At 53.0% G+C, this 23,310-nt stretch overlaps 1 protein-coding gene across 1 annotated transcript; it reads right to left on the bottom strand.

The window, feature by feature from the left end:
- Positions 1-1,284: 1,284 nt before the first annotated feature.
- LOC106570155 (leukotriene B4 receptor 1) lies at positions 1,285-2,759 on the bottom strand. Its single transcript, XM_014142185.2, has one exon. It carries the CDS (start codon positions 2,605-2,607, stop codon positions 1,783-1,785), a length of 825 nt encoding a protein of 274 aa, XP_013997660.2. The 5' UTR covers positions 2,608-2,759; the 3' UTR covers positions 1,285-1,782.
- Between the last annotated feature and the right edge of the window lie 20,551 nt (positions 2,760-23,310).

Raw genomic sequence — 23,310 nt, 5'->3', positions numbered from 1 at the left:
TTATATCCTGAACTCATTTAGGATGCCCATAACAAAAGGGTTGAATACTTGTTGACTCGAGACAATTCAGCTTTCACTTTTTATTAATTTGTAAACAGTTCTTAGGACATTATTTGTCTTTGACATTATGGGAGATTGTGTGTAGGCCAGTGACACAAAATATTAATTTAATCTATTTTAAATTCAGGCTGGAAAAAAACTGTGGAAAAGTCAAAGGGTGTGAATACTTTCTGAAGGCACTGTATTTCTGAACATGCTCACAACCTGCCATTGGATTCAAATGATTTAAAACATTGTGCGTGTCAAGTTATGGTCAAATACTCTGTGGAAAATGATATTTACCCTCTACTATAATTTGAAAATGATATTTACCATCTACTGTTCTTTCCATTCAGTACTTCAAAAAGAATAGCAAGTTAGATTTGATTTTGCTTGAATGACTCAAGAGTGACTCAAGAGTGAAAGGCCTGTGAAACCCCAATGAATGCACAATCAAAGTTCTGAACATAAGATAGAGGGCATTACAAGTGTTATGAATTTCAAGTTTTGTACTTAGAGTTTTGAAAATATACCACTTACATCTGAAAATGTGCAAGTTCCCCAGAACCGTATAAAAAGAAAGTTACCCATTAGATTTTGTTGGGAGCATATGCAGGGTGTGCAACGCATATCTATGTAGAGTGTACTACTTTCTATCTTTCTATTTATACAGTTAGTCAGCACCTCTACAATAAATGCTGGGTGTATGGAAGCTCATCATTTTTTCCACCTGATCATAATCCCTCAAAAACTGTTTATAGTTTCATAATATGTTTTAAACTACAGTATGTCAATCTCAAGCTTTTTTTCAAATTTTGAACCTCAAGGCATGTTCCTTTGGGTGCAGATAAAGTTGTTTGTCCGTTGTACCAAATGTGTTGTTACATCTGACATATGGCAAGTTCTACCTTCATTTGGTTCAGAATGATTTTTTGGGGGCGGTGTTGGCAAGTTGGCGCACTACTGTTGCGAGTTAGACTGAAACTAAAATGGTTAAACCCATTTTGGGCATCAGAGTGGTTTAAGGTTTGAAATGCATGCTTTAATTGATCTATTTAGGCAGAAATGTTGTTGCGTAGATCTAGTGTGTTTTTCCATTGTGCTCACTGCTCAAATACCTGATTTTGACATACAATGAGGCAACTTCACAAGTATGACGAAAATATTCCAACACAGCTCTTCCGCAACACAGCTCTTCTGAACCAAAGCAGAAGTACATGTACTGTAAGATAAACTTATTCATGGTAACCAAATATATGTATTTATTCATAGGGAAAGCTGACAGAAGCAACACAATTTAGGCTTTGACCAATGGAGGTCAAGCTTGAAGGGCGTTAGATCACCAAAATAACAAATCTAGGCTAACCTATGGATACCTAGAAAGTACAGCCTATACAGTCAGCAACCCAAATGTAGGTTTTGTTGAGGACAAAATAGCAGGGGCAATGGGCCTCTTATTTGGCTGCTCTAAAAACCAAGTCAAGAACACCTAAAAAAGCTATTTATTTTTGAGAGTACCCTGATTTGTTAAGGTTAGGGTTAGGGGGTTTGATTATGGGTAGGCTGAGGGTTAGAATTAGGGGTTGGCATTCCAGTCACATGCCTTTAGTCACACCAGCGGGGCACAGCTTCAGACATCAGATATTTGTGACCTGCATCCTGCTGTCGCCCCTCGATGACGACTTGGGCTGCTCACGGATCCTCCGCGAGGCGAAGGCGTACAGGAAGGGGTCCAGACAGCTGTTAAAAAACGTAAAGGTCCGGACGACACGCGCTGCGGCGCTTCTGTGTCTCAGCAGCGCTGCCCGACGCCTCTGGCCAGGATGTCTGCAGCGCAATGCCGGCGATATCTACCACATTGACAATGTGCACAGGGATCCAGAGGATGAAGAAGGCGACCACCACACTGGTAACCAGCCGCGTCAACTTTGCACTGCTGAACAGCGCCGTCTGGTTCACCCGCCGGTGGAGGCAGCAGTAGGACGTGACCAGCACAGAGAAAGGAACCACGAACCCTAAAAGGGTCTCCAAGAGGAGGACAGCAACTCTTTCAGCATCGGAGCCCGTGTGTCGCTGGCACTTGAGCTCGCCATCGCGCACATCGCGAGTGGCAACGGCGGGGGCAGTCAGGGCACTGGCGAGCCCCCACAGGGCCAGGAGCAGCACTGCCTCCCCCTTGCGCCCCAGCCTGTTCCACATCTGCGGGTAGAGCACCTGGAGGTAGCGCTGGACACCGAGTAGAGTGACCGTTAGCACGTTAGCATACAGGCTGAGGTAGAGCAAGAAGGTAGCTAACTTGCATGCAGCACGGCCCAGAGTCCAGCGGTACAGGAGAGTATAGATCCACACGGGCACCGTGGCCAGGCACAGGACGTCGGAGGAAGCCAGGTTCAGCATGAGGCACAGGGTGAAGTTGGGGCGTTGGGACGAGCGGCACAGGATGACCACCAGGACAGCTATGTTACCAGGGAGGCCCAGCGCACAGCACAGCCCCAGGACGGTGCTCGAAATCAGGCGGCCCGAATTCAAGGATGTGGAGTCCAAGCTAGAGTTGCTGGAGGAGTTCATGTTCACCGTGGTCCGTGAAAGAATAAGAGCTATCTTGAAGACAGTAGACTTTAGACATCTAATTCTTTAGTTTCTCCTTCTTGAAATCCTCACAAGTTTGTTATCTTCTCTTGAACTCTTGTCATAGAGTGATAATAAGGAAACTGATGTGGGTAAACTTCCTCTGGTCAGCTTCCTCCTGAGAAAGCTGTGTGTGTGTGTGTGTGTGTGTGTGTGTGTGTGTGTGTGTGTGTGTGTGTGTGTGTGTGTGTGTGTGTGTGTGTGTGTGTGTGTGTGTGTGTGTGTGTGTGTGTGTGTGTGTGTGTGTGTGTGAGAGAGAGAGAGCGTCTGAGTGTGAGTCAGAGAGAGAGAGATATTTGTGTTTGTGGTTAACAAATAGATACTTACCATTTTGTTATTAAGGCTACAGACAACTTGATTCTCATCAATAGACACATGACACTGAGAAGATAGTTTTAAGCTATAGGCAAAACATATAAAGTAGATTGTAGGTGCGTCTAGGGGCAAGCCACACAGTTTTTATATATGTATCCCCCATTTAATAATTCATATTCTTATGTGATTTTATCTTGTGCAAAAAGTTTTAATGATTTTAACTTTTGACAGATAAATGGATGTGTAATGCGTTTAATCCATCTCTGGGTTGTTGGCTCTCTTTGAATGTATGGCCATAGTTTAATGCTTCCATTTAGTGGCAAAATAAGTCTAGAAAAACTACAATTCTTCCCTGCAACAGATTCTAGCATAAATCTACCATGACTGCTATCTTCTGTTATCTTAATTTGAGAAATTATTGACAACAACTGGACATTTGTATAAAGCACATTTACATGGAGATACACATATACTTCCATTATCGTGTTTCTTTAACTCACATCGTCGATCTTGTGCGTTTTTTAAATTATTATATTTTCTATATTATTATATATAATTAGTAGTAGTAGTATTATCATCGGGCAGGCTAACAGGCAGGTGAATCAAAACTAGGACTGAAGGCTGTAACTGGTTCTCACAAACGAGCTAGGAAAAGGCTTAGTAGAGTCAAAATGAACAATACCTCACAAAGGTACAAACAGAATGAACTGAACTAAATAAGGAGCTGATGAGACCAAGTGAGTAACTAACACAGGTGAAATCAATGAACAAAAATGAAAGACAGGGCTACGTTCAAGAACACAACGAATCAGAACACAAGGCTGACTAAGATAATAAGTATAGAACTTTACATCATGATTGAGTTAGTTTCATTTTCCAACTATTATCTTTTGTCAGTTAAAACCTCATCATTTTACCAGAACCGTTCTCTGTCACCATCTCAAACAGCCAGTCCATTCATTCCAACCACAATACACAATCCTTATCAAAAGTCACGGAGTCAGAAAGCGATCAGATCCAATGTGGACTAGGTGGGTCTTTCAATACCAGTCGAGGTCAATCGAGACCCGTCAATTCAGATGGGATGGAGTGCATAGAATCATTATGAACTAACAGCGCGGAAGACAGAAAAGAAAATGACTCTTGCGGTTCAGCGGTTGTCAGTCAATCAATCATCACTGTCAAACATCGTTGTCCTCTTCTGAGGAGGAGCGCATCATGCCGCCGCTGTCGTCACCAGGAGGCGGAGTTGCTCCAGGGACTCCTGGAAGTCGGTCAGCTCAGGCCCCTGGGAGAGGAAGCTGGGGGCGATGCGGCGGGGGTCCAGGGTGCTGGCACCGCGGTGCAGCTCTGACAGCCAAGGGCCCAGGGCCAGAGACGACTGCAGGGAGGTGAGCACGGGGACGGAGGGGACCGCTCTGTGGAAGAGAGGATAGGAAGAGGGAGATAAGGTTAGAGGGATGGACCTGACAATGACAAGCGAGACTGTTGGATACAAGCATATTGAGACATGTCTTTAGAGCAGAGTATAGGCATAGAATATTATAGTAGCATATACATGGAGGTTGAGATGTGACATTAGGTTAGAGAGATGGACCTGGCAATATTGAGAGTAACAATTAAATACAGACATAGACATATATGTGAAAGAGAAAATTGAATAGACTTATTTACAGATAGATATCATCCTCTTCCGAGGAGGTGCGCATCGAGCCGGCGCTGTCATCGCGGTAACAGAAGGACCAGGCGGCGGAGTTGTACCAGCAACTCCTGAACGTAAAGCAGCTCAGGCCCTGGGAGAGGAAGTTGGGGGCTCCGTGGTGGGGGTGTAGTGTGCTTCCACAAGAAAAGTGGGTGAGTGTCACAGGTGTGACTAGTTTCCTCATTAACCCAGCGAGAGCTTCCATTGGAAAATAATCTCATGTGATTTGAGATGTGCGCATTTAAACCCTCCTGTTTATCTGTTCCAAACGGACAACCAAGGGAGGTGATGCAGTCCAGAGGTATGGAGGAGTCTTTAATCTCATCCTTAATGTAAAGAAAATGTAGGAGATGGTGTTTGACCCCAAATCTGTCGGTGACCCTGTGTCTGTGGTTGTCCACAATGCCAACATAGCACAGGTCAGTTCACATAAGTACCTGGGTGTACACTTGGACAAGGTGCTGAGCTGGAAGGTCAAAGTAAAGAGGGTCTGCTTCAGAGTCCAACAACGCCTCTATTTCCTACATAGACTAAGTGATTTTGGTGTTCCTGTTCTACCATGCGTTCATAGAGAGAATCCTGAGATACGGCATCACAGTCTGGTTTGGCAATTTATCAAACTGCCCTGAAGGTCATGGGTGTGAGGCAATATCCCTCCCTGCGGACTATTTTTGAATAGATAATTATCAGACAAGCTCAGAAAATTATTTCAGATCCCTCCCATGTCCTTTACTAGGGAACCCTCCTCCCCTCAGACAGACTCTATAGGGTCCCTCCTCCCCACAGACAGACGATATAGTGTCCCTCCTCCCCTCAGACAGACACTATAGGGTCCCTCATTCCCTCAGACAGACTCTATAGAGTCCCTCCTCCACTCAGACAGTCGATATAGTGTCCCTCCTCCCCTCAGACAGACACTATAGGGTCCCTCCTCCATTCAGACAGACGCTATAGGGTCCCTCCTCCCCTCAGACAGACTCTATAGGGTCCCTCCTCCCCTCAGACAGACACTATAGGGTCCCTCCTCCACTCAGACAGTCGATATAGGGTCCCTCCTTCATTCAGACAGACGCTATAGGGTCCCTCCTTCATTCAGACAGACGCTATAGGGTCCCTCCTCCATTCAGACAGACGCTATAGGGTCCCTCCTCCATTTAGACAGACACTATAGGGTCCCTCCTCCCCTCAGACAGACACTATAGGGTCCCTCCTCCATTCAGACAGAATCTATAGGGTCCCTCCTCCCCTCCGAAAGTCGATATAGTGTCCCTCCTCCCCTCAGACAGACGCTTTAGTGTCCCTCCTCCCCTCAGACAGACTCTATAGTGTCCCTCCTCCCCTCAGACAGACTCTAAAGGGTCCTCCTCCACTCAGACAGTTGATATAGTGTCCCTCCTCCCCTCAGACAGACGCTATAGGGTCCCTCCTCCCCTCAGACAGACTCTATAGGGTCCCTCCTCCCCTCAGACAGACGCTATAGGGTCCCTCCTCCCCTCAGACAGACTCTATAGGGTCCCTCCTCCACTCAGACAGTGAATATAGTGTCCCTCCTCCCCTCAGACAGACGCTATAGTGTCCCTCCTCCCCTCAGACAGACTCTATAGGGTCCCTCCTCCCCTGAGACAGACACTATAGGGTCCCTCCTCCCCTCAGATAGACAGTATAGGGTCCCTCCTCCACTCAGACAGTCGATATAGTGTCCCTCCTCCATTCAGACAGACACTATTGGGTCCCTCCTCCATTCAGACAGACACTATAGGGTCAATTCTCCATTCAGACAGACGCTATAGGGTCCCTCCTCCATTCAGACAGACACTATAGGGTCCCTCCTCCCCTCAGACAGACACTATAGGGTTCCTCCTCCATTCAGACAGACTCTATAGTGTCCCTCCTCCCCTCAGACAGACTCTATAGGGTCCCTCCTCCCCTCTGACAGTCGATATAGTGTCCCTCCTCCCCTCAGACAGACGCTATAGTGTCCCTCCTCCCCTCAGACAGACTCTATAGTGTCCCTCCTCCCCTCAGACAGTCGATATAGTGTCCCTCCTCCCCTCAGACAGACGCTATAGGGTCCCTACTCCACTAAGACAGTCGATATAGTGTCCCTCCTCCCCTCAGACAGACGCTATAGGGTCCCTCCTGCCCTCAGACAGACTCTATAGGTTCCCTCCTCCCCTCAGACAGACGCTATAGGGTCCCTCCTCCCCTCAGACAGACTCTATAGGGTCCCTCCTCCACTGAGACAGTCGATACAGTGTCCCTCCTCCCCTCAGACAGACGCTATAGGGTCCCTCCTCCCCTCAGACAGACTCTATAGGGTCCCTCCTCCATTCAGACAGACAATATAGGGTCCCTCCTCCCCTCAGACAGACTCTAAAGGGTCCCTCCTCCCTCAGACAGACGCTATAGTGTCCCTCCTCCCCTCAGACAGACTCTATAGTGTCCCTCCTCCCATCAGACAGTCGATATAGTGTCCCTCCTCCCCTCAGACAGACGCTTAGGGCCCTACTCCACTAAGACAGTCGATATAGTGTCCCTCCTCCCCTCAGACAGACGCTATAGGGTCCCTCCTGCCCTCAGACAGACTCTATAGGTTCCCTCCTCCCCTCAGACAGTCGATATAGTGTCCCTCCTCCCCTCAGACAGACACTATAGGGTCCCTCCTCCATTCAGACAGACGCTATAGGGTCCCTCCTCCCCTCAGACAGACTCTATAGGGTCCCTCCTCCCCTCAGACAGACACTATAGGGTCCCTCCTCCCCTCAGACAGACACTATAGGGTCCCTCCTCCCCTCAGATTGACACTATAGGGTCCCTCCTCCACTCAGACAGTCGATATAGGGTCCATCCTTCATTCAGACAGACGCTATAGGGTCCCTCCTTCATTCAGACAGACGCTATAGGGTCCCTCCTCCATTCAGACAGACGCTATAGGGTCCCTCCTCCATTTAGACAGACACTATAGGGTCCCTCCTCCCCTCAGACAGACACTATAGGGTCCCTCCTCCATTCAGACAGAATCTATAGGGTCCCTCCTCCCCCCCGAAAGTCGATATAGTGTCCCTCCTCCCCTCAGACAGACGCTTTAGTGTCCCTCCTCCCCTCAGACAGACTCTATAGTGTCCCTCCTCCCCTCAGACAGACTCTAAAGGGTCCTCCTCCACTCAGACAGTTGATATAGTGTCCCTCCTCCCCTCAGACAGACGCTATAGGGTCCCTCCTCCCCTCAGACAGACTCTATAGGGTCCCTCCTCCCCTCAGACAGACGCTATAGGGTCCCTCCTCCCCTCAGACAGACTCTATAGGGTCCCTCCTCCACTCAGACAGTTAATATAGTGTCCCTCCTCCCCTCAGACAGACGCTATAGTGTCCCTCCTCCCCTCAGACAGACTCTATAGGGTCCCTCCTCCCCTGAGACAGACACTATAGGGTCCCTCCTCCCCTCAGATAGACAGTATAGGGTCCCTCCTCCACTCAGACAGTCGATATAGTGTCCCTCCTCCATTCAGACAGACACTATTGGGTCCCTCCTCCATTCAGACAGACACTATAGGGTCAATTCTCCATTCAGACAGACGCTATAGGGTCCCTCCTCCATTCAGACAGACACTATAGGGTCCCTCCTCCCCTCAGACAGACACTATAGGGTTCCTCCTCCATTCAGACAGACTCTATAGTGTCCCTCCTCCCCTCAGACAGACTCTATAGGGTCCCTCCTCCCCTCTGACAGTCGATATAGTGTCCCTCCTCCCCTCAGACAGACGCTATAGTGTCCCTCCTCCCCTCAGACAGACTCTATAGTGTCCCTCCTCCCCTCAGACAGTCGATATAGTGTCCCTCCTCCCCTCAGACAGACGCTATAGGGTCCCTACTCCACTAAGACAGTCGATATAGTGTCCCTCCTCCCCTCAGATAGACAGTATAGGGTCCCTCCTCCACTCAGACAGTCGATATAGTGTCCCTCCTCCATTCAGACAGACACTATTGGGTCCCTCCTCCATTCAGACAGACACTATAGGGTCACTTCTCCATTCAGACAGACGCTATAGGGTCCCTCCTCCATTCAGACAGACACTATAGGGTCCCTCCTCCCCTCAGACAGACACTATAGGGTTCCTCCTCCATTCAGACAGACTCTATAGTGTCCCTCCTCCCCCTCAGACAGACTCTATAGGGTCCCTCCTCCCCTCTGACAGTCGATATAGTGTCCCTCCTCCCCTCAGACAGACGCTATAGTGTCCCTCCTCCCCTCAGACAGACTCTATAGTGTCCCTCCTCCCCTCAGACAGTCGATATAGTGTCCCTCCTCCCCTCAGACAGACGCTATAGGGTCCCTACTCCACTAAGACAGTCGATATAGTGTCCCTCCTCCCCTCAGACAGACGCTATAGGGTCCCTCCTGCCCTCAGACAGACTCTATAGGTTCCCTCCTCCCCTCAGACAGACGCTATAGGGTCCCTCCTCCCCTCAGACAGACTCTATAGGGTCCCTCCTCCACTGAGACAGTCGATACAGTGTCCCTCCTCCCCTCAGACAGACGCTATAGGGTCCCTCCTCCCCTCAGACAGACTCTATAGGGTCCCTCCTCCATTCAGACAGACAATATAGGGTCCCTCCTCCCCTCAGACAGACTCTAAAGGGTCCCTCCTCCCTCAGACAGACGCTATAGTGTCCCTCCTCCCCTCAGACAGACTCTATAGTGTCCCTCCTCCCATCAGACAGTCGATATAGTGTCCCTCCTCCCCTCAGACAGACGCTATAGGGTCCCTACTCCACTAAGACAGTCGATATAGTGTCCCTCCTCCCCTCAGACAGACGCTATAGGGTCCCTCCTGCCCTCAGACAGACTCTATAGGTTCCCTCCTCCCCTCAGACAGTCGATATAGTGTCCCTCCTCCCCTCAGACAGACACTATAGGGTCCCTCCTCCATTCAGACAGACGCTATAGGGTCCCTCCTCCCCTCAGACAGACTCTATAGGGTCCCTCCTCCCCTCAGACAGACACTATAGGGTCCCTCCTCCCCTCAGACAGACACTATAGGGTCCCTCCTCCCCTCAGATTGACACTATAGGGTCCCTCCTCCACTCAGACAGTCGATATAGGGTCCATCCTTCATTCAGACAGACGCTATAGGGTCCCTCCTTCATTCAGACAGACGCTATAGGGTCCCTCCTCCATTCAGACAGACGCTATAGGGTCCCTCCTCCATTTAGACAGACACTATAGGGTCCCTCCTCCCCTCAGACAGACACTATAGGGTCCCTCCTCCATTCAGACAGAATCTATAGGGTCCCTCCTCCCCCCCGAAAGTCGATATAGTGTCCCTCCTCCCCTCAGACAGACGCTTTAGTGTCCCTCCTCCCCTCAGACAGACTCTATAGTGTCCCTCCTCCCCTCAGACAGACTCTAAAGGGTCCTCCTCCACTCAGACAGTTGATATAGTGTCCCTCCTCCCCTCAGACAGACGCTATAGGGTCCCTCCTCCCCTCAGACAGACTCTATAGGGTCCCTCCTCCCCTCAGACAGACGCTATAGGGTCCCTCCTCCCCTCAGACAGACTCTATAGGGTCCCTCCTCCACTAAGACAGTGAATATAGTGTCCCTCCTCCCCTCAGACAGACGCTATAGTGTCCCTCCTCCCCCTCAGACAGACTCTATAGGGTCCCTCCTCCCCTGAGACAGACACTATAGGGTCCCTCCTCCCCTCAGATAGACAGTATAGGGTCCCTCCTCCACTCAGACAGTCGATATAGTGTCCCTCCTCCATTCAGACAGACACTATTGGGTCCCTCCTCCATTCAGACAGACACTATAGGGTCAATTCTCCATTCAGACAGACGCTATAGGGTCCCTCCTCCATTCAGACAGACACTATAGGGTCCCTCCTCCCCTCAGACAGACACTATAGGGTTCCTCCTCCATTCAGACAGACTCTATAGTGTCCCTCCTCCCCTCAGACAGACTCTATAGGGTCCCTCCTCCCCTCTGACAGTCGATATAGTGTCCCTCCTCCCCTCAGACAGACGCTATAGTGTCCCTCCTCCCCTCAGACAGACTCTATAGTGTCCCTCCTCCCCTCAGACAGTCGATATAGTGTCCCTCCTCCCCTCAGACAGACGCTATAGGGTCCCTACTCCACTAAGACAGTCGATATAGTGTCCCTCCTCCCCTCAGACAGACGCTATAGGGTCCCTCCTGCCCTCAGACAGACTCTATAGGTTCCCTCCTCCCCTCAGACAGACGCTATAGGGTCACTCCTCCCCTCAGACAGACTCTATAGGGTCCCTCCTCCATTCAGACAGACAATATAGGGTCCCTCCTCCCCTCAGACAGACTCTAAAGGGTCCCTCCTCCCTCAGACAGACGCTATAGGGTCCCTCCTCCTCTCAGACAGACTCTATAGGGTCCCTCCTCCACTCAGACAGTCGATATATTGTCCCTCCTCCCCTCAGACAGACGCTATAGGGTCCCTCCTCCATTCAGACAGACGCTATAGGGTCCCTCCTCCCTCAGACAGACGCTATAGTGTCCCTCCTCCCCTCAGACAGACGCTATATGGTCCCTCCTCCCCTCAGACAGACTCTATAGGGTCCCTCCTCCCCTCAGATAGACACTATAGGGTCCCTCCTCCACTCAGACAGTCGATATAGTGTCCCTCCTCCATTCAGACAGACGCTATAGTGTCCCTCCTCCCCTCAGACAGACTCTATAGTGTCCCTCCTCCCCTCAGACAGTCGATATAGTGTCCCTCCTCCCCTCAGACAGACGCTATAGGGTCCTTTCTCCACTAAGACAGTCGATATAGTGTCCCTCCTCCCCTCAGACAGACGCTATAGGGTCCCTCCTGCCCTCAGACAGACTCTATAGGGTCCCTCATCCCCTCAGACAGACGCTATAGGGTCCCTCCTCCCCTCAGACAGACTCTATAGGGTCCCTCCTCCACTGAGACAGTCGATACAGTGTCCCTCCTCCCCTCAGACAGACGCTATAGGGTCCCTCCTCCCCTCAGACAGACTCTATAGGGTCCCTCCTCCATTCAGACAGACAATATAGGGTCCCTCCTCCCCTCAGACAGACTCTAAAGGGTCCCTCCTCCCTCAGACAGACGCTATAGGGTCCCTCCTTCTCTCAGACAGACTCTATAGGGTCCCTCCTCCATTCAGACAGACGCTATAGGGTCCCTCCTCCCCTCAGACAGACGCTATAGTGTCCCTCCTCCCCTCAGACAGACGCTATAGGGTCCCTCCTCCCCTCAGACAGACTCTATAGGGTTCCTCCTCCCCTCAGATAGACACTATAGGGTCCCTCCTCCACTCAGACAGTCGATATAGTGTCCCTCCTCCATTCAGACAGACGCTATAGGGTCCCTCCTCCATTCAGACAGACACTATAGGGTCCCTCCTCAATTCAGACAGACGCTATAGGGTCCCGCCTCCCCTCAGACAGACTCTATAGGGTCCCTCCTCCCTCAGACAGACGCTATAGGGTCCCTCCTCCATTCAGACAGACAATATAGGGTCCCTCCTCCCCTCAGACAGACTCTAAAGGGTCCCTCCTCCCTCAGACAGACGCTATAGGGTCCCTCCTTCTCTCAGACAGACTCTATAGGGTCCCTCCTCCACTCAGACAGTCGATATATTGTCCCTCCTCCCCTCAGACAGACGCTATAGGGTCCCTCCTCCATTCAGACAGACGCTATAGGGTCCCTCCTCCCCCTCAGACAGACGCTATAGTGTCCCTCCTCCCCTCAGACAGACGCTATAGGGTCCCTCCTCCCCCTCAGACAGACTCTATAGGGTCCCTCCTCCCCTCAGATAGACACTATAGGGTCCCTCCTCCACTCAGACAGTCGATATAGTGTCCCTCCTCCATTCAGACAGACGCTATAGGGTCCCTCCTCCATTCAGACAGACACTATAGGTTCCCTCCTCCCCTCAGACAGACACTATAGGGTCCCTCCTCCCCTCAGATAGACACCGTAGGGTCCCTCCTCCACTCAGACAGTCGATATAGTGTCCCTCCTCCATTCAGACAGACGCTATAGGGTCCCTCCTCCATTCAGACAGACACTATAGGGTCCCTCTTCAATTCAGACAGACGCTATAGGGTCCCTCCTCCATTCAGACAGACACTATAGGTTCCATCCTCCCCTCAGACAGACACTATAGGGTCCCTCCACCATTCAGACAGACTCTATCGTGTCCCTCCTCCCCTCAGACAGACTCTATAGGGTCCATCCTCCCCTCAGACAGACTCTAAAGGGTCCCTCCTCCCCTCAGACAGACTCTATTGTGTCCCTCCTCCCCTCAGACAGACTCTATAGGGTCCCTCCTCCATTCAGACAGACTCTATAGTGTCCCTCCTCCCCTCAGACAGACACTATAGGTTCCCTCCTCCCCTCAGACAGACACTATAGGGTCCCTCCTCCATTCAGACAGACTCTATAGTGTCCCTCCTCCCCTCAGACAGACTCTATAGGGTCCCTCATCCCCTCAGACAGACTCTATAGGGTCCCTCCTCCCCCTCAGACAGACTCAATAGGGTCCCTCCTCCCATTCAGACAGACGATATAGGGTCCCTCCTCCCCTCAGACAGACTCTATAGGGTCCCTCCTCCCTCAGACAGACGCTATAGGGTCCCTCCTCCACTCAGACAGACTCTATAGTGTCCCTCCTCCATTCAGACAGACGATATAGGGTCCCTCCTCCCCTCAGACAGACTCTATATGGTCCCTCCTCCACTCAGACAGACGCAATAGGGTCCCTCCTCCCCTCAGACAGACTCTATAAGGTCCCTCCTCCCTCAGACAGACGCTATAGGGTCCCTCCTCCCCTCAGACAGACTCTATAGGGTCCCTCCTCCACTCAGACAGACTCTATAGGGTCCATCCTCCCCTCCGACAGTCGATATAGTGTCCCTCCTCCCCTCAGACAGACGCTATAGGGTCCCTACTCCACTAAGACAGTCGATATAGTGTCCCTCCTCCCCTCAGACAGACGCTATAGGGTCCCTCCTGCCCTCAGACAGACTCTATAGGGTCCCTCCTCCCCTCAGACAGACGCTATAGGGTCCCTCCTCCCCTCAGACAGACTCTATAGGGTCCCTCCTCCACTGAGACAGTCGATACAGTGTCCCTCCTCCCCTCAGACAGACGCTATAGGGTCCCTCCTCCCCTCAGACAGACTCTATAGGGTCCCTCCTCCATTCAGACAGACAATATAGGGTCCCTCCTCCCCACAGATAGACACTATAGGGTCCCTCCTCCACTCAGACAGTCGATATAGTGTCCCTCCTCCATTCAGACAGACGCTATAGGGTCCCTCCTCCATTCAGACAGACACTATAGGGTCCCTCCTCAATTCAGACAGACGCTATAGGGTCCCGCCTCCCCTCAGACAGACTCTATAGGGTCCCTCCTCCCTCAGACAGACGCTATAGGGTCCCTCCTCCATTCAGACAGACAATATAGGGTCCCTCCTCCCCTCAGACAGACTCTAAAGGGTCCCTCCTCCCTCAGACAGACGCTATAGGGTCCCTCCTTCTCTCAGACAGACTCTATAGGGTCCCTCCTCCACTCAGACAGTCGATATATTGTCCCTCCTCCCCTCAGACAGACGCTATAGGGTCCCTCCTCCATTCAGACAGACGCTATAGGGTCCCTCCTCCCCTCAGACAGACGCTATAGTGTCCCTCCTCCCCTCAGACAGACGCTATAGGGTCCCTCCTCCCCTCAGACAGACTCTATAGGGTTCCTCCTCCCCTCAGATAGACACTATAGGGTCCCTCCTCCACTCAGACAGTCGATATAGTGTCCCTCCTCCATTCAGACAGACGCTATAGGGTCCCTCCTCCATTCAGACAGACACTATAGGTTCCCTCCTCCCCTCAGACAGACACTATAGGGTCCCTCCTCCCCTCAGATAGACACCGTAGGGTCCCTCCTCCACTCAGACAGTCGATATAGTGTCCCTCCTCCATTCAGACAGACGCTATAGGGTCCCTCCTCCATTCAGACAGACACTATAGGGTCCCTCTTCAATTCAGACAGACGCTATAGGGTCCCTCCTCCATTCAGACAGACACTATAGGTTCCATCCTCCCCTCAGACAGACACTATAGGGTCCCTCCACCATTCAGACAGACTCTATCGTGTCCCTCCTCCCCTCAGACAGACTCTATAGGGTCCATCCTCCCCTCAGACAGACTCTAAAGGGTCCCTCCTCCCCTCAGACAGACTCTATTGTGTCCCTCCTCCCCTCAGACAGACTCTATAGGGTCCCTCCTCCATTCAGACAGACTCTATAGTGTCCCTCCTCCCCTCAGACAGACACTATAGGTTCCCTCCTCCCCTCAGACAGACACTATAGGGTCCCTCCTCCATTCAGACAGACTCTATAGTGTCCCTCCTTCCCTCAGACAGACTCTATAGGGTCCCTCATCCCCTCAGACAGACTCTATAGGGTCCCTCCTCCCCTCAGACAGACTCAATAGGGTCCCTCCTCCATTCAGACAGACGATATAGGGTCCCTCCTCCCCTCAGACAGACTCTATAGGGTCCCTCCTCCCTCAGACAGACGCTATAGGGTCCCTCCTCCACTCAGACAGACTCTATAGTGTCCCTCCTCCATTCAGACAGACGATATAGGGTCCCTCCTCCCCTCAGACAGACTCTATAGGGTCCCTCCTCCACTCAGACAGACGCAATAGGGTCCCTCCTCCCCTCAGACAGACTCTATAAGGTCCCTCCTCCCTCAGACAGACGCTATAGGGTCCCTCCTCCCCTCAGACAGACTCTATAGGGTCCCTCCTCCACTCAGACAGACTCTATAGGGTCCATCCTCCCCTCCGACAGTCGATATAGTGTCCCTCCTCCCCTCAGACAGACGCTATAGGGTCCCTACTCCACTAAGACAGTCGATATAGTGTCCCTCCTCCCCTCAGACAGACGCTATAGGGTCCCTCCTGCCCTCAGACAGACTCTATAGGGTCCCTCCTCCCCCTCAGACAGACGCTATAGGGTCCCTCCTCCCCTCAGACAGACTCTATAGGGTCCCTCCTCCACTGAGACAGTCGATACAGTGTCCCTCCTCCCCTCAGACAGACGCTATAGGGTCCCTCCTCCCCTCAGACAGACTCTATAGGGTCCCTCCTCCATTCAGACAGACAATATAGGGTCCCTCCTCCCCACAGATAGACACTATAGGGTCCCTCCTCCACTCAGACAGTCGATATAGTGTCCCTCCTCCATTCAGACAGACGCTATAGGGTCCCTCCTCCATTCAGACAGACACTATAGGGTCCCTCCTCAATTCAGACAGACGCTATAGGGTCCCGCCTCCCCTCAGACAGACTCTATAGGGTCCCTCCTCCCCTCAGACAGACGCTATAGGGTCCCTCCTCCTCTCACACAGACTCTATAGGGTCCCTCCTCCACTCAGACAGTCGATATAGTGTCCCTCCTCCCCTCAGACAGACGCTATAGGGTCCCTCCTCCCCTCAGACAGACTCTATAGGGTCCCTCCTCCCCTCAGACAGACACTATAGGTTCCCTCCTCCCCTCAGACAGACACTATAGGGTCCCTCCTCCCCTCAGACAGACACTATAGGGTCCCTCCTCCCCTCAGATAGACACCGTAGGGTCCCTCCTCCACTCAGACAGTCGATATAGTGTCCCTCCTCATTCAGACAGACTCTATAGGGTCCCTCCTCCCTCAGACAGACGCTATAGGGTCCCTCCCCAATTCAGACAGACGATATAGGGTCCCTCCTCCCCTCAGACAGACTATAAAGGGTCCCTCCTCCACTCAGACAGACTCTATTGTGTCCCTCCTCCCCTCAGACAGACTCTATAGGGTCCCTCTTCCACTCAGACAGACACTATAGGGTCCCTCCTGCCCTCAGACAGACGCTATAGGGTCCCTCCTCCCCTCAGACAGACTCTATAGGGTCCCTCCTCCACTGAGACAGTCGATACAGTGTCCCTCCTCCCCTCAGACAGACGCTATAGGGTCCCTCCTCCCCTCAGACAGACTCTATAGGGTCCCTCCTCCATTCAGACAGACAATATAGGGTCCCTCCTCCCCACAGATAGACACTATAGGGTCCCTCCTCCACTCAGACAGTCGATATAGTGTCCCTCCTCCATTCAGACAGACGCTATAGGGTCCCTCCTCCATTCAGACAGACACTATAGGGTCCCTCCTCAATTCAGACAGACGCTATAGGGTCCCGCCTCCCCTCAGACAGACTCTATAGGGTCCCTCCTCCCTCAGACAGACGCTATAGGGTCCCTCCTCCTCTCAGACAGACTCTATAGGGTCCCTCCTCCACTCAGACAGTCGATATAGTGTCCCTCCTCCCCTCAGACAGACGCTATAGGGTCCCTCCTCCCCTCAGACAGACTCTATAGTGTCCCTCCTCCCCTCAGACAGACACTATAGGTTCCCTCCTCCCCTCAGACAGACACTATAGGGTCCCTCCTCCCCTCAGACAGACACTATAGGGTCCCTCCTCCCCTCAGATAGACACCGTAGGGTCCCTCCTCCACTCAGACAGTCGATATAGTGTCCCTCCTCCCTCAGACAGACTCTATAGGGTCCCTCCTCCCTCAGACAGACGCTATAGGGTCCCTCCTCCATTCAGACAGACGATATAGGGTCCCTCCTCCCCTCAGACAGACTATAAAGGGTCCCTCCTCCACTCAGACAGACTCTATTGTGTCCCTCCTCCCCTCAGACAGACTCTATAGGGTCCCTCTTCCACTCAGACATTCGATATAGTGTCCCTCCTCCCCTGAGACAGACGCTATAGGGTCCCTCCTCCACTCAGACAGACACTATGGGTCCCTCCTCCCCTCAGACAGACTCTATAGGGTCCCTCCTCCACTCAGACAGTCGATATATTGTCCCTCCTCCCCTCAGACAGACGCTATAGGGTCCCTCCTCCCCTCAGACAGACTCAATAGGGTCCCTCCTCCATTCAGACAGACGATATAGGGTCCCTCCTTCCCTCAGACAGACTCTATAGGGTCCCTCCTCCCTCAGACAGACGCTATAGGGTCCCTCCTCCCCTCAGACAGACTCTTTAGGGTCCCTCCTCCATTCAGACAGACGATATAGGGTCCCTCCTCACCTCAGACAGACTCTATAGGGTCCCTCCTCCACTCAGACAGACGCAATAGGGTCCCTCCTCCCCTCAGACAGACTCTATAAGGTCCCTCCTCCCTCAGACAGACGCTATAGGGTCCCTCCTCCCCTCAGACAGACTCTATAGGGTCCCTCCTCCACTCAGACAGACGATATAGGGTCCCTCCTCCCCTCAGACAGACTCTATTGTGTCCCTCCTCCCCTCAGACAGACGCTATAGGGTCCCTCCTCCCCTCAGACAGACGCTATAGGGTCCCTCCTCCCCTCAGACAGACGCTATAGGGTCCCTCCTCCCCTCAGACAGACGCTATAGGGTCCCTCCTCCCCTCAGACAGACACTATAGGGTCCCTCCTCCCCTCAGACAGACTCTATAGGGTCCCTCCTCCCCTCAGACAGACTCTATAGGGTCCCTCCTCCCCTCAGACAGACGCTATAGGGTCCCTCCTCCCCCTCAGACAGACTCTATAGGGTCCCTCCTCCCTCAGACAGACACTATAGGGTCCCTCCTCCCCTTCAGAGAGACACTATAGGGTCCCTCCTCCCCTCAGACAGACACTATAGGGTCCCTCCTCCCTCAGACAGACTCTATAGGGTCCCTCCACCCCCGCAGACAGACACTATCGGGTCCCTCCTCCCCTCAGAAAGACTCTATAGGGTTCCTCCTCCCCTCTGACAGACGCTATAGGGTCCCTCCTCCCCTCAGACAAACTCTATAGGGTCTCTCCTCCAATCAGACAGTCGATATAGTGTCCCTCCTCCCCTCAGACAGACGCTATAGTGTCCCTCCTCCCCTCAGACAGACGCTATAGGGTCCCTCCTTCATTCAGACAGACGCTATAGGGTCCCTCCTCCCCTCAGACAGACGCTATAGGGTCCCTCCTCCCCTCAGACAGACACTATAGGGTCCCTCCTCCTCTCAGACAGACACTATAGGGTCCCTCCTCCCCTCAGACAGACTCTATAAGGTCCCTCCTCCCTCAGACAGACTCTATAGGGTCCCTCCTCCCCTCAGACAGACTCTATAGGGTTCCTCCTCCCCTCTGACAGACGCTATAGGGTCCCTCCTCCCCTCAGACAAACTCTATAGGGTCTCTCCTCCAATCAGACAGTCGATATAGTGTCCCTCCTCCCCTCAGACAGACGCTATAGTGTCCCTCCTCCCCTCAGACAGACGCTATAGGGTCCCTCCTTCATTCAGACAGACGCTATAGGGTCCCTCCTCCCCTCAGACAGACGCTATAGGGTCCCTCCTCCCCTCAGACAGACTCTATAGGGTCCCTCCTCCCTCAGACAGACGCTATAGGGTCCCTCCTCCCCTCAGACAGACTCTATAGGGTCCCTCCTCCATTCAGACAGACGATATAGGGTCCCTCCTCACCTCAGACAGACTCTATAGGGTCCCTCCTCCACTCAGACAGACGCAATAGGGTCCCTCCTCCCCTCAGACAGACTCTATAATGTCCCTCCTCCCTCAGACAGACGCTATAGGGTCCCTCCTCCCCTCAGACAGACTCTATAGGGTCCCTCCTCCACTCAGACAGACGATATAGGGTCCCTCCTCCCCTCAGACAGACTCTATTGTGTCCCTCCTCCCCTCAGACAGACGCTATAGGGTCCCTCCTCCCCTCAGACAGACGCTATAGGGTCCCTCCTCCCCTCAGACAGACGCTATAGGGTCCCTCCTCCCCTCAGACAGACACTATAGGGTCCCTCCTCCCCTCAGACAGACTCTATAGGGTCCCTCCTCCCCTCAGACAGACTCTATAGGGTCCCTCCTCCCCTCAGACAGACGCTATAGGGTCCCTCCTCCCCTCAGACAGACTCTATAGGGTCCCTCCTCCCTCAGACAGACACTATAGGGTCCCTCCTCCCTTCAGACAGACACTATAGGGTCCCTCCTCCCCTCAGACAGACACTATAGGGTCCCTCCTCCCTCAGACAGACTCTATAGGGTCCCTCCACCCCGCAGACAGACACTATCGGGTCCCTCCTCCCCTCAGAAAGACTCTATAGGGTTCCTCCTCCCCTCTGACAGACGCTATAGGGTCCCTCCTCCCCTCAGACAGACTCTATAGGGTCTCTCCTCCAATCAGACAGTCGATATAGTGTCCCTCCTCCCCTCAGACAGACGCTATAGTGTCCCTCCTCCCCTCAGACAGACGCTATAGGGTCCCTCCTTCATTCAGACAGACGCTATAGGGTCCCTCCTCCCCTCAGACAGACGCTATAGGGTCCCTCCTCCCCTCAGACAGACACTATAGGGTCCCTCCTCCCCTCAGACAGACTCTATAGGGTCCCTCCTCCCCTCAGACAGACACTATAGGGTCCCTCCTCCTCTCAGACAGACACTATAGGGTCCCTCCTCCCCTCAGACAGACTCTATAAGGTCCCTCCTCCCTCAGACAGACGCTATAGGGTCCCTCCTCCCCTCAGACAGACTCTATAGGGTCCCTCCTCCACTCAGACAGACGATATAGGGTCCCTCCTCCCCTCAGACAGACGCTATAGGGTCCCTCCTTCATTCAGACAGACTCTATTGTGTCCCTCCTCCCCTCAGACAGACGCTATAGGGTCCCTCCTCCCTCAGACAGACACTATAGGGTCCCTCCTCCCTTCAGACAGACACTATAGGGTCCCTCCTCCCCTCAGACAGACACTATAGGGTCCCTCCTCCCTCAGACAGACTCTATAGGGTCCCTCCTCCCCTCAGACAGACTCTATAGGGTTCCTCCTCCCCTCTGACAGACGCTATAGGGTCCCTCCTCCCCTCAGACAAACTCTATAGGGTCTCTCCTCCAATCAGACAGTCGATATAGTGTCCCTCCTCCCATCAGACAGACGCTATAGTGTCCCTCCTCCCCTCAGACAGACGCTAAAGGGTCCCTCCTTCATTCAGACAGACGCTATAGGGTCCCTCCTCCCCTCAGACAGACGCTATAGGGTCCCTCCTCCCCTCAGACAGACTCTATAGGGTCCCTCCTCCCCTCAGACAGACTCTATAAGGTCCCTCCTCCCCTCAGACAGACACTATAGGGTCCCTCCTCCTCTCAGACAGACACTATAGGGTCCCTCCTCCATTCAGACAGACTCTATAGTGTCCCTCCTCCCCTCAGACAGACTCTATAGGGTCCCTCCTCCCCTCAGACAGACTCTATAAGGTCCCTCCTCCCCTCAGACAGACACTATAGGGTCCCTCCTCCTCTCAGACAGACACTATAGGGTCCCTCCTCCATTCAGACAGACTCTATAGTGTCCCTCCTCCCCTCAGACAGACTCTATAGGGTCCCTCCTCCCCTCAGACAGACTCTAAAGGGTCCCTCCTCCCCTCAGACAGACTCTATTGTGTCCCTCCTCCCCTCAGACAGACTCTATAGGGTCCCTCCTCCCCTCAGATAGACACCGTAGGGTCCCTCCTCCACTCAGACAGTCGATATAGTGTCCCTCCTCCCTCAGACAGACTCTATAGGGTCCCTCCTCCCTCAGACAGACGCTATAGGGTCCCTCCTCCATTCAGACAGACGATATAGGGTCCCTCCTCCCCTCAGACAGACTATAAAGGGTCCCTCCTCCACTCAGACAGACTCTATTGTGTCCCTCCTCCCCTCAGACAGACTCTATAGGGTCCCTCTTCCACTCAGACATTCGATATAGTGTCCCTCCTCCCCTGAGACAGACGCTATAGGGTCCCTCCTCCACTCAGACAGACGCTATAGGGTCCCTCCTCCCCTCAGACAGACTCTATAGGGTCCCTCCTCCACTCACACAGTCGATATATTGTCCCTCCTCCCCTCAGACAGACGCTATAGGGTCCCTCCTCCCCTCAGACAGACTCAATAGGGTCCCTCCTCCATTCAGACAGACGATATAGGGTCCCTCCTTCCCTCAGACAGACTCTATAGGGTCCCTCCTCCCTCAGACAGACGCTATAGGGTCCCTCCTCCCCTCAGACAGACTAAATAGGGTCCCTCCTCCATTCAGACAGACGATATAGGGTCCCTCCTCACCTCAGACAGACTCTATAGGGTCCCTCCTCCACTCAGACAGACGCAATAGGGTCCCTCCTCCCCTCAGACAGACTCTATAAGGTCCCTCCTCCCTCAGACAGACGCTATAGGGTCCCTCCTCCCCTCAGACAGACTCTATAGGGTCCCTCCTCCACTCAGACAGACGCTATAGGGTCCCTCCTCCCCTCAGACAGACTCTATTGTGTCCCTCCTCCCCTCAGACAGACGCTATAGGGTCCCTCCTCCCACTAAGACAGACGATATAGGGTCCCTCCTCCCCTCAGACAGACGCTATAGGGTCCCTCCTCCCCTCAGACAGACGCTATAGGGTCCCTCCTCCCCTCAGACAGACGCTATAGGGTCCCTCCTCCCCTCAGACAGACTCTATAGGGTCCCTCCTCCCCTCAGACAGACTCGATACAGTGTCCCTCCTCCCCTCAGACAGACGCTATAGGGTCCCTCCTCCCCTCAGACAGACTCTATAGGGTCCCTCCTCCTCAGACAGACACTATAGGGTCCCTCCTCCCCTCAGACAGACACTATAGGGTCCCTCCTCCACTCAGACAGACAATATAGGGTCCCTCCTCCCTCAGACAGACTCTATAGGGTCCCTCCACCCCGCAGACAGACACTATCGGGTCCCTCCTCAATTCAGACAGACGCTATAGGGTCCCTCCTCCCCTCAGACAGACTCTATAGGGTCCCTCCTCCCCTCAGACAGACTCTATAGGGTCCCTCCTCCATTCAGACAGACAATATAGTGTCCCTCCTCCCCTCAGACAGACTCTATAGGGTCCCTCCTCCCCTCAGACAGACGCTATAGGGTCCCTCCTCCTCATCAGACAGACGCTATAGGGTCCCTCCTCCCCTCAGACAGTCGCTATAGTGTCCCTCCTCCCCTCAGACAGACGCTATAGGGTCCCTCCTCCATTCAGACAGACGCTATAGGGTCCCTCCTCCCCTCAGACAGACACTATAGTGTCCCTCCTCCCCTCAGACAGACTCTATAGGGTCCCTCCTCCCCTCAGACAGACTCTATAGGGTCCCTCCTCCCCTCAGACAGACACTATAGGGTCCCTCCTCCACTCAGACAGCTCGTATAGTGTCCCTCCTCCCCTCAGACAGACGCTATAGGGTCCCTCCTCCCCTTCAGACAGACTCTATAGGGTCCCTCCTCCCCTCAGACAGACACTATAGGGTCCCTCCTCCCCTCAGACAGACACTCTAGGGTCCCTCCTCCACTCAGACAGTCGATATAGTGTCCCTCCTCCCCTCAGACAGACGCTATAGGGTCCCTCCTCCCCTCAGACAGACTCTATAGGGTCCCTCCTCCACTCAGACAGACGCTATAGGGTCCCTCCTCCCCTCAGACAGACTCTATAGGGTCCCATCCTCCCCTCAGACAGACACTATAGGGTCCCTCCTCCATTCAGACAGACTCTATAGTGTCCCTCCTCCCCTCAGACAGACTCTAT

The sequence above is a fragment of the Salmo salar genome, chromosome ssa14 (assembly GCF_905237065.1).
Source record: "Salmo salar chromosome ssa14, Ssal_v3.1, whole genome shotgun sequence".
Classification (NCBI taxonomy): Eukaryota; Metazoa; Chordata; class Actinopteri; order Salmoniformes; family Salmonidae; genus Salmo; species Salmo salar.
This window is presented reverse-complemented; position numbering and strand designations above follow the sequence as displayed.

Bases quoted from the DNA above. Each gene is read 5' to 3' on its own strand.
- LOC106570155 (XM_014142185.2), bottom strand. From the start codon at position 2,607: ATGAACTCCTCCAGCAACTCTAGCTTGGACTCCACATCCTTGAATTCG.